The sequence below is a fragment of the Crocuta crocuta genome, unplaced genomic scaffold (assembly GCF_008692635.1).
Source record: "Crocuta crocuta isolate KB4526 unplaced genomic scaffold, BGI_CrCroc_1.0 scaffold41, whole genome shotgun sequence".
NCBI classification, from domain to species: domain Eukaryota; kingdom Metazoa; phylum Chordata; class Mammalia; order Carnivora; family Hyaenidae; genus Crocuta; species Crocuta crocuta.
The window spans coordinates 5,458,189-5,470,554 of NW_027529428.1; the positions used below are offsets into that span (position 1 = coordinate 5,458,189).

The 12,366-nt window shown below is 43.5% G+C and overlaps 1 protein-coding gene across 4 annotated transcripts in view; it reads right to left on the reverse strand.

Moving 5' to 3' along the window:
- The window catches only part of PCSK5 (proprotein convertase subtilisin/kexin type 5), a 462,552-nt gene that overhangs the window by 418,729 nt on the left and 31,457 nt on the right, over nucleotides 1-12,366 (reverse strand). For all 4 annotated transcript variants that reach the window (XM_077759370.1, XM_077759369.1, XM_077759368.1 and 1 more), the window contains exon 2: nucleotides 1,265-1,369. In XM_077759370.1, coding sequence (XP_077615496.1) covers nucleotides 1,265-1,369 — 105 coding nt within the window. The remainder of the gene's footprint in view (nucleotides 1-1,264; nucleotides 1,370-12,366) is intronic.

Consider the following 12,366-nt stretch of genomic DNA (forward strand, 5'->3'; position numbering starts at 1 on the left):
CCTCAGCCCATCAGAGTGTAAGTCTTAGGAGCTATTCCTATAACCCAAAACTGGGGTAGAGAAAATTGAGACCTACAAGAAATGTGCTTTCTCGAACTACCGAGATACAATTTCACAATCACGAATGCCGGGCGATAATATTCCAGAAACAAATTAAATAAGGAACCATGGCATCTAGCAGAGGGCAGGCCTCCCACCTCCAAAGCTGATTTGCATATTAATTCACATAAGGACTTCTTGCTTTAATAAGGAATACAATTTTCACGGAATCTCTTGGTGAGATTGCTACTGCTTACTTGTAGGGGCTTGTTCGCCAATTTATTCGAAAATGAGCTCATGTGGCAAAACATAATGGGGGGAAACCCCTTCCTAATCAATACAAAGTCACCAGCGAGCCCACAGAGGACCCAGGGCAGGCTGGTACAGCTGCTCTCTCCTCTGCTTTACCTGCCACGTCTCCTCTCAGAGTCCGTGCCTTCCTCGACCTCAAAAAGGACGGGTACGTAACTCACCCTGAGTTTTAGCTGCCACTTACTACTTTGTTCCTAACTTCCTTCAGCTTCCTATCTCCCAGGAGAGAGCCACCCCACCGCTCTAGGATGGAGTGGGAAAAAGTGGACATATCACACCTCCTTCTACATATTCACAAGGGTATGTGTCTATATCACCCATCACCCAAAAAGACAACGTGCAAGAAAGACAAGTGACGAGCCCTCCCTCAAGGGCAGGAGCCAACTTCTGCCCCTTCCATGCTCAGTATGCCTGCTGTCCCAGACATCCATGCTCAGTATGCCTGCTGTCCCAGACACTGGGCTGCCAATGGCATGGCTCTATCAATGCCACCTGAAATTGTGAGGATCCATGGTGACCTGAGGATTCTGTTAGAGACCCCGCTATGGAGTTCAGAGAGGACCCCAGGTCTACATGGGACTCATTAGGACGGTGTGGAATTTTCGTTACCTCAATACTTCTGAATCAATCAATACCTCTCCCGACCACACGGCTCCCTTCTCCAGGAGAATCCAACCTTGTGATCCCCCTTGGCTGTCATACAAGTGCCGTATGGGAATGGCATTCCAGGGCAGGGCAAGCGATTGTGTGTTTTTGTCTGAAGAGGAAGCCAAGCCACTGGACGGACCAAAGGACAGTATGGCCGCTCCTGAAATTTGAGCCTCCACGCTGGTCAGCGGTTCCCAGTGTGATGTTACCAATGAAAAATGCAGAAGCTTTGCCTCTTGGTCCCCACCCAACTGGTTCTTCTTACCTTTGGTTCCATTGAAATGAAACTGTGGGTTCCTCTGCTCGAGAGAACTGACCTTTTAATCGTCCTGCTATGGTAGAAGTGGTAGTAGTCCTTCAGGGCTCCGATCTGCAAAGACAGGAGGGGAAAGAACAAAAAGGAGTTAATGGGAGTTCAAGGGAGTCTGCGGAGTTCCTGTTTTTCATTAAAATAAGAACACAAAACAAAACAAAACAAAACAAAAAAAGGTCTATAAATTATGCAGTTGTCTGCTATGCTTAAATGTTACTTGAACCTTGGTGATCACTTTTCAAAAGAAGGACATGTGATATGAAATGGAGTGTCCTTGAGGCGGTGACTGCGGAACTAAAGATTATAATGGGGCAGCTTAGCCTCTCTGTATCTCCCTTTTAATGTTTAATTTATATGCAGCATTTTAAGTAATTCTATATCCATTTATATCCAAAAGTGAGAAAGAGAAAAAAAATCAAATAGCTATCTGGTTATAAAAACACATTGCGTTCTGTTTGCTGCGAGAAATGTACAACGAAGGACCTTGTTAGATTATTTATATCATCAGTTTGAAACAAGTCCTGAGCAGTTGGTCATTCACAAAGAAAACACTTTGTTTCCCGACTTAAGTAGACAGTATAAATACACAGCGGTTATTCATTTATTGTAAAACTCAAAGTCGGATGGCAGGCTCTAACACAAGACTAAGATCACAGATCCTACCTATCGACTAAGTATCCCGAGTAAAACACAGTCCAGTCCACGTTATCTGAGCCACTCTTAACAAATTCATCTTCCCGTGTGTGTACCCTTTCTTTAGTTAAAAACAGTGAGGTCAGTGCAGGATAGCTCGGAAAATAGGCCACTGTCCACTTTAGGAAAACAAACAAAATCCCAGACAGTTGTATTTTCTCAGCAGATTATAAGATACGGATCACATACATGAAAACTGAACAATGCACCAAATGAAGACAGAGGAGGGAGGCTCTCATTTCGGCTGACAGACGCTGCTCAGAAGCGGTTTCTTGGCTACATCCCATGTACTTACTGTTTCCATTTCCATTCTTATAAAACTTGAGGTTAGATTAATTTCTAAGACCCCTGCAGCTCTCAAATTCCATTCTTTGACATTGACACCCCCCCCCTGCACCCCTCTTTTTTCTTTCTTCTTTCTTTTTTTTTTTTTTTCTTTGCTTTGGGTAATTACATCAAGTGGCTATTCCTCCAGAATACCATGGCTCTGCCCTAAAAGAATGGCCATCACACGGGATGTTTTCCAATTGGGACATTTCAAAAGTTGGGCTTTCTTAATTTAAAAAACAAAAAAGTCATTGGTCCAGCTTCATTCTTTCAGGTAAAAGGTTTATTTTTAAAATTTTCTTCTTTCCATCACATTTTCAATGATCACCCCACCTCTCCGGTAAGGATGATCAACCCAGCTACTGTCCCATTTAAGAGTCATGCACTCACGGGGACTTCACGCTCTAACTGAAGGGCTCTAATCATTGTTAGATTTGATCATCTTGAGTCACGCATCTTTAACTCAAGGGGAAACTGATGTACCAAGAAAAGGTCAGGGAGTCTGTCTGAAGCAGCAGCAAACAATGAGGAAAGGGGCCCAGATGCTAGCCTCAGTCTCCAAGAGTGTTTCAAGGAGGGATTTACAGGCCAATTTTAAGATTCCTGAGGACCAAGGGTAGAATTCACAATGGGCTGTGTAATCCTTTATTAGAAAATCTTAAAATCCCAGGAAGCTTAGAGTTTTCCTCTCATGTAGCTTTTGTCAAGAGCGCTCCTTGGGTAAACACGGCAGTTGTTGTAGAAAGGAACAGAAAATCTCCGAGGAAGAACTTTCCACAGAACCTGTCACCAGTGTGAAAAAGGTCAGTGAGTTTCAGACCATGTCCATGCAACTATAATGAAAACGCTTTGACTGTTGGAAATAACTGAATTCGATGGAACTATGGGACTCAAATGTGGATGAAATACACCCTGAAGAGATATTCAGATCTTTTACGGCCTTGCTGGTAAAGCCTGGAATCCTGGCCTTCCGTAAGGTGTATGAAGATGCAAAAAGGAACCTTGTCCTCACTTCACTTGCTTTGGGATGTTAGATACGTCACTTAACCATCTTGGGGCCTTTGTTCCTCAGCTGTAGAATAAGGACACAGGCGGTATAGTGGACAGAGACCAGGAGTCAGAGTCAAACGGGGGACAAAAATGTTTACGGCCAAATGTGGTTATAAGGACTGAACGCAGTGCACTGCCTGCTCAAGCCACTGCCTGGTACATAGTGTCCAGTTACCACTTTCCCTTTCTATTTAAACGTAAGTCCTACCTTCTCTCACCTCCTATCCTGCATTTAATTCCTTAGCTCTATCCCCGGGTCAGAATTCCTCTTGGTCAACCCTCATATCGCTTCTTAAATTCCTGTATGTCATGGCAAAAGTCAAAGGGTCTGATGACACGCTCATGGTGAGGACAGAGGCACAAATATGGCAAATGTGGGATTGGTCCAGAGCATGCCCTGCGACAAGGGTTTGGAGAGCCATTTGGGAATATGAATAAAATTATAAACTGCACCTAACCTTTGACCCAGCCTTTCTGCTTCTAAAACTTATTATACAGATACAGCCACTTATGTTGACGAACGGATGTCAGAGCAAAGTTTGTAAAGCAAAACAATGTAAACAACTAAACAACGATCTATATATAATCAACAAGTCACAGAGATGTCAAAGAGAGAGGAAGGAAGGAGAGAAGGAAGGAAGGAAGGAAGGAAGGAAGGAAGGAAGGAAGGACACATAACCCAATTTTTGTAGGAGAACAAAGAAAGCATCTGTATTATGTATATACTTATAAGCAGAAGATATTTCAGGTAGAATACTTGAACTGCAAAGAAGGCCTTTCTTATCATTGTTTGTGTGTATGCCTTCTTTTTTTAATTAAAAAAACTAATTAAAAATGAAAGAAATCACAAATAAAAAGCACACACTCAAATCCCACCTTCTCTTTTGGGGATGAATATGCTCCCCAAAGTCCGTGTGCCTCATACAAGGGGCACATTTATCCGGGCCATTAAATCTCTCTAGCAGCAAGCTCTACTTTACCACCACCTTTCAGGGATTCTGCTTCCTCTGTAGATTTGTGCAGTGGTGGTCAGTGACTGACTGAGGTCTCATTCACTGAATGCCTACCACGCATCGGGCAATGACATGTTGTCATAGTTAACTTAAATCCCCCCAGGAACCCTGGACGATAAATATCACTAACTCTAATTTGATAAAGGAGGTCACTGAAGCTCTGGGAACGCCCACGTGTCCACAGCTAGTACTGTGAGGCAGGAAAAGGCAAATCCTTGTTGAATGTCTAGCATCGCGGTGAACCCAGGGCACACGGCGCGTCCTATAGGAGGGCTCATTCCTGCTTCCTTATGGTGAGTTGCCCTAGACTGTAGAGCTAAAAAGCTAAACTCTATGCAGCTAGGGTTCTGATGTGATTAAGGTTCTGCCAATCGAAGACGGACCACAGCATCGTGGGGCATGCACTGGGAGGCATTTATGTGTTTGGCGGTAGTTGTGGAAGAGATCTTAATGGCCTGGCTGCTAGCTTTCTGCGCATTCGCGTTGCTTTCTGCACATTCGCGTTGCCCATCCTGTTTTGTTGATCAGCTGGGAAGAGATTGTACAGGAGCTGCAGCGACAACAGAGGGAAGCCTCCTCTGCTCTGAAAATAAACAGTAATGGCTAACACTGAATATTACTTAATAATGTCATTTATCAAATAAGTCCGAATAATCCTACCATATTAACATCTATGCTCGTCAGCGTTCCGTGGAAGATGAGGCAGCAACTCTTGTGAAGGTCTATTCCGTGATGTGGCTTTGGGGGAACGTTTCTGAAAGCGTGGCCTTCTCAATGGATTCTACAACCTACTTAATAGTCCCAGTGAGATGCCTTCCAAAGTCGAACAAACGAGTGGACTGCACAGTAGGCTTCCTACTAACTCTAAAACTGGAGAGATCAAAGTTTCTGGAAAAGTAGCCGTACACTTGCACAATCTCGTACAGCTTAGAGACCCTCCACGTCATGCAGCTCTTGAGTCATGGCTGTAGGCACCAGTCAGCCACAGGCCCCTGGACGACTCACCGTGTCTGTCCCAATCCCTTGTCCGGTGACTACACTTGTGTCCGGTCTTCTCGGAGCCCTATGCGTCAAACCTCCTCTCTCACATCTGTTTTCTACACAGCAGCCAGAAAAAGGCCACGGAATGCAAATTTGACTATGCCACATGTCACTACACCTGCCTAAAATTTTTTAGGGGCTTCCCTCTGCTCTGAAAATAAACAGTAATAGCTAACACTGAATATTACTTAATAATGTTGTTTATCAAGTCTGAATAACCATATCATATTAACATCTATGCTCTCCCAAGAACTATGCTACCTTCTTGACCGCACTCGGTGAACAAAGACCATTGTCCTACTCTGACCTACGGGGCCTGCATAGCCTGGCTTTCTGGCCTCACCCAGGCTCTCAGCTCCCTGACTGTGTCAGACTTGCTGTTCCCTGGACATGCCGGACAGCCAGCCTCCCTGCCTCCTCCCTCTCTGCCTGGCTTCTCCTTCTGCATCCTTTATCTGTCACCACGGCCAGGAAGTCCTCAAAACTCCCAGGCCGGGGGCGCCTGGGGGGCTTAGCTGGTTGAGCGTCTGACTTTGGCTCAGAGCATCATCTCCGGGTTCATGGGTTCGAGGCCCGCATCGGGGTCCTCTGTCCTCCTCTCTCTCTCCCCCTCCCTGCATATGCTCGCTCTCTCAAAGATAAATACATTTTTTAAAAAAACTTTTTAAAAACCCTCCTAGGCCAGGTGAGCTTCCACCACCTCACAGAAGCATAAAAATATCCACCCATAGTTATACCTTGATTAGTACAATTATCTGTTCAACGTCTGTGCCCGCAACCGCAGGCCTGTACATTCCAGGGAGGCAGAGACACATCCATGGTGTGCATCGTTCTGTCCCTGCTCAACACGTAACGGGTCCTCAGCAGAGACTACTGATTGACGATGTGAACATCAGAAGCCTTGAGCTGCTAACACTCCATGCATTAGAGCCATAGCTGATTCAAAATCTCTGGTATAACAGGACTATCAAATTAAGGTAAATTTCAGCAAAAATAATTTAATGCCACCTTAACCGCCAAGGCTCTGGTTCAGTAGGCGATGGAGACTGAGACATCTCTATATGCTTTTTTTTTTTTTTGTCTTGCAAGACACCAGCTAGGGAGTGGTGTGTACTAGGTTCAATCATTCTCCATCATTCAAACAAAATGATCTGTCGCCTTTCAGAGAGGTGCACATTTTAAAATCTAAATATACAGATTTCAAAGCATGTTTATGTCTCTTATCTATTAATATGCATGCCCCTTATTGGCAAGAATTGTGTCCTTTATATTCTTTCAACAGCGCTGGGCACACTGAGGGCATTTAATAAAGGTTAAGAAGAAAAATGTCCTAACATGTTGGAAATTATTCAAAAGAAAGACAGTATATGAAAACAGAGCAGTAATATTATCTACAAGCAGGCATTCCCTCTAGCTCCTCCAGGGTAATGTGAAACAAAAGATGACTGTGTTTATCTGTCATGCTATCCCAACAAGGGCTAACACAAAGAAACAATAGATAACTAACATAGGGACATTTTATAAACAAATCAGAACCCATAGGTATATATGAAGTATAAAAGAGCAGAATAATCAAAGCTCAACCTTTTCCTTAATCCCACATAAAAGGAGGAAAATACTTCCTTCCTTCTTGCCTCTCTTAAGCTCCTTTTCTGTGCAGTCATGTACACACACTCTTCCTGGCCTAGCAACATAACCCTATAGGACACTAAGTCAGTAAATTTCATCTTTTGTTCCCAATTCTGTCAAGCATTTGTGCCATTTCATCCTTAGTGGAAGCCTCTCACCCCTGCACCCAAAATTTTCCTATCATGTCCCTTCCTCAAACCAAAGTGTTCTTAGAAAAGGTTTTTTTTAGGGGCGCCTGGGTGGCTTAGTCGGTTAAGCGTCCGGCTTTCGCTTAGGTCATGATCTCGCGGTTCGTGGGTTCGAGCCCCGCGTCGGGCTCTGTGCTGACTGCCAGCTCGGAGCCTGGAGCCTGTTTCAGTCTGTGACTCCCTCTCTCTCTGACCCTCCCCTGCTCACGCTGTCTCTCTCTCTCCTAGAAATAAATAAAACATTTAAAAAAAAAAAAAGAAAAGGTTTTTTAATAACCTATTTTACACTAAGATGTAAGTAACTGATAAGACTCAATGTTGTAGTAGTTCTTCCGGGAACAACTGCATTTGACCAGAAAATCAAAACTGAAGCCAAATAAATGAGCCCATTATATGTATAACGTCAAAACATCATCACTGTCAGAAAACAAGGACGAGACGGAGATTGGAGAGTTGTTGGGTTGGGTTTTTTTTTTTTCCTGCCAACAAGAGAGAACCTTCTGGGTGTTCCTACTGACTTCTGAGCAGAGGGCCAGGAGCCAGAAAACCCTATTTTACAATGATTTTGACCCCAGTGAGGAGCAGTGCAGCCTTTCTGAATTCATTTACCACCAACAGTTTCTCCCATGCTGTGGCTAAAATCCTCTTCAGTCTAATGACTCCAGGCACATAGTTTGCAAATTTTTTATACATCATCCTATAGGCTGAACAACCATATTCCTTTCCCCAGGACTGAGTTGTTTCCAGGGACATGGAACTTTCAATGCTTAACCTGAGACAAGTCCCCATCAACCTGGTCGCCCTGGTCATGAAGCAGTCATGTCAAGGACCCTGTGGCCACCTTCATGAACACTGTCTGCCTTGTTCTACCCCCTGCCCTAATTCATAGATTTCCACAAATTCTGAACTCCCTTTTGAAAGATAATTGACTCCCATTCTACAATTTTTTTTAACAGGCAAAAATTTGAAAAGACATTTCACAAAAGGAGATATACAAATAGCCAATAAGCAGGTAAAAACATGCTCAGATGCTAATTAAAATCATAATCGTACTGTACACACACCAAAATACCTACAGTTTAAAGGAAAGACCATACCAAGCTCTAATAAGATTGTGGAACATTGCAACTCTCGCACGCAGCTAGCGGGAGTTAAAATGGTTCGATATCCTTGGAAAATCATTTGGTAATTTCTTATGAAACACACATCCTCCTTAGGAATCACACATTCCATTTCTGGGTATTTACCCAGAAAAGAAATGAAATTCTATTTTGAAACAAAACTCATCCACAAATGGTTACAGCCACCCTCTCGATAACACGGGGCACAGTGCAAATATCCATCAACAGGTAAATGGTAAAATACATTGTGGTATATCCACATAGTGGAATGCCCAGCAATAAAAAGGAAGAAACTACTGATATGTGCAACAACATGGATAGATTTCAAAACATCGTGCTGATGCGCAAGAAAGCTTACTGTATAATTGCACTGCTATGAAATGCTAGGACTATGTCAAACCATGATGAAGGTAACACAACAGGGACAGCCTAGGTGTGCAGTGGGGACTGACTGGGAAAACCCGGAGAAATCTGGACTGTTGGTTATGCACTGTATTGTTAGTACGGTGATCACGACATCAGCGATAAGTGCTTAGATGAGGTGGGACCACTTCATCGTAGGCTTATAATCCAATTTCATCTCTTCCCAACACCCTGTTCAGTGACATCGCATTCATGACTTGAAATCAACAATGATGGAAGTACTAATATATCGGGAAAAACTGGCAAAGACTACAAATTAGGGCTTCTTTTCTTCCTGAAGAATCGCATGTTTGGCATTTATTTATCAGTATACCACGGGGCGTACAGATTTGTCAACACTCATCAAACTTCCTACAAAAACGGCTGCATGAGGGGGTATGTAAATTATACGGCAAGAATGCTGATTTCAAAAGTTATAAACTCCCCTCTACGGATTTCTGGTTCACTCTTTCCCGTCTGTGGAATGACTTACAGACTGGAAAGCTTAAGGACCAGTTACTTGGCGCTGGAATTTACCTGCCAGCCCACCTCTCTTCCCCCACATCTCTTCCCCGACTCCGGTGAGATGGAGAAGAACCGAGTCACCAAGCTCACTAGTCTTGCTGACCAACCCCTTTCCGAGGCTCCACATGGAAAGGCCCAAACCGTCAACTTGCTGAATTCCATTTACGGTTACAGAGACAGCAACTGGATAAACTGCTTCTCCTTCATTTAAATGTTCACTCTGGTGCCTCTTTTGTGCTTCCCCAAGAATATTAAAACCACTGCAATAATTTGCCTTCTGTGTTCTCCAGACTCTGTAACATTTTAAAGTAGAACCAAAGAGAAGGTGGCCACGACTGCTTTCCCCCAAGTCAGCAAGAACACGCCAACCTCAGGGTCTTTGCACCTGCTTTTCCTTTGCCTGGACTCTTCTAGATCTCTCTGACATACATCCTCTCTGCTTTCAGGTCTTTGGTCAAATGCTCCCTTTACAGGAAGGCTTTCACTGACTACCTGATTTAAAACTGCCACCATGCTTTTTCAGCATACTCTACCCCCCCTTTTATGATTTGTTTTTCCCTGTAACATCTATCACCATTTAACCTATTACATATAATTTTTATTTATCCCACTTGTTATTGGTCTTCCCCCATAAGGGCAGGGATTTTTGCTTTATTCCACCGATTCACCTTAGCTCCTCTTAACAGTGCTAGGCTTATCCAACAAATGCGTCAAATCAATGAATGGCCCCTTGTCCTTGGGGTGATTAAAGCAATAGTGAGCATGCCTCTAAACCTTTGGGAAAGTTCCTTGCTCATTTCTTTATAACTCCTTCTATGATAGAACATTAACATATAACACGACATATGCTTTATGCCTACTAAGTATTGAATGAATAAAGTCCCCACGTGTAAACATGTCTGAAAAGTGAGCATTTCCCACTGGCCAAATCTGCCTTTATGTTTCTCAGTCCCCTCTCTCGTCCCTCCATAGTCAATGACTCGCGGAGTCACTGAACGGAAGTGATATTTATAACAAGGCCGTTGAATTAACTATTAAAGAAGAAGGTAAGTCAATGCAGAAAGCTGATGAACTGCTAATATTTACAGAGTGCAAACCCAGGCATTACTGCACTGGGCCCTCCCTCATCACAAGACAGTGTGAAGCAAGTATTGTGATTTCCATGTTACATGCAAGAAAGCAGAAGCTCGCAAAGTTTAAGAGATTGCCTAGGGCCACACAGCTGGCAAAGCGTGACGTTCAGGTGGGTCCTGGGTAGCCTAGCTCCACAGCATATGGTCTTAACTACTCTAAAAGCTGTTTAAAGCCAAAGGTTTCTTAGGATGCATTTAAAACCACAGCCACCCGGAGATCTCAATTACCCAGAAGGCTGTGCTCTTAAGAGCTGTACACAAAGGCGATGTTTTCTAGGGATGTTTCGATCTACTTTGAGCAGATGCAAAAGAAACTTACATAAGTATCTTCATGTGAGAAAGTAGCTTTAAGGCATACCCTTCACGGTGAAGTTCAAGGGGCATTCTAAGTTAAACAGTACTGTCTGGCACCACACATCTTAGATACAATTGCTTGGGGCCACGGAATGCTACAAAATAACATGAGGAGTATCTTTCTTAGACTCTAGTTTCGAAAATCAGAGGCCACTTGTGATTTTTTCCTGAATTCCTTCAAGTTCAGGCTCAGCATTTGAGCTCTTCAGAGAGCTCTTCAGAAAATGGCATTAGGGTACATGAATTCAGAGCAAAATCACTACCATATATATATTTTTTTCTTTAAATCAAGGTGCTCAAGGAAAGATGAATAATCTGTAGGATTTCAGTGCAACGTTCTAAGATAGGCAGGCGTGTAATGGGTTAAATGGTGCCCTGCCCCCAAATGTGCACGTCCCAATTCCCAAAACCTATGAAGATGTCACCGTAGATGGCAGAAGAGAGTTTGCAACCGTGACAGAGGATTCTGAGATAGGGAGATTATCCTGCATCATGTGGTTGGGTCCAATGTAATCACCGGGGTTCTTATAAGAGGGAGGGAACCAAGTTAGATAAGATTTGATGGCAGAAGGAAAAGGTCGGGGAGAGGGACGGGGGCGGGGAGGGGAAGAGAGAGAGAAAGAGAGAGAAAGAGGAGCACAGATCAGAGATGGGGAAGGGAGAGAAAGAGGAAGAGGAGAGAGAGAAATTTGAAAATGCTATGCCATTGTTTCCAAAGGTAGAAGAAGGAACCACAAGCCAAGGAATGTGGATGGGCCTCTAGAGGCTGGAAAAGGTAAAGAAAGGAGTCTTCTAGACTCCCCAGAAGGAATGAAACTCTACTGACCCCTTCATTTTAGGTTAGGACTTCTGGCTGCCAGGGCCGTGAGATAACACATTTGTGTTGTTTTAAGTCACCAAGTTTGTGGCTATTTGTTACAGGAGCAGTAAGAAACCACTATAAGCTAGAGCTAGTACCTCAGGAGACATCCACTGGGAAGCAAAGAAAATGAAACTACAGTGTCTGTATTTGGAGCCTATTTATTTTGGGTAATTTTTCGGACTCTCTGGATATTCAATTATCAACGTCCAAATAATTGTACCAACATAATAACTGTTTAATAGTGGCCCAGGCCTCTGCTGAGCTCAGTATTAGCAGTATCAAGTTTAATCTTCAAAAGAAAAAAAAAACTGAAAACCAAGATAAAGCCATTTGCCCAGCAAAAGAGAACTAGCAAATGGCTTGTTTTTTCAAAGCCATTAGGCAGTTAACACTACCTATAACCGAAGCTACCGCTTACTGATGCTCTCCTACATTCTCTCCTATCATCCCAACAAAGGAAGAATTTTTCTAGTTTTAGGGAGAAGGAAATGGAATCCAAACACAAGAGAAGGTAAGTTGCACACTCAAATGGGGAAGTGTCGGACTCCAAAACTCTAAGCTTTTTCTAGGGCACTTTAACTTTTCCTTAAAATGTATTCAAAGGGGGGCGCCTGGGTGGCTTAGTCGGTTGAGCGTCCGACTTTCGCTTAGGTCATGATCTCGCGGTTCGTGGGTTCGAGCCCCGCGTCAGGCTCTGTGCTGACTGCCAGCTCAGA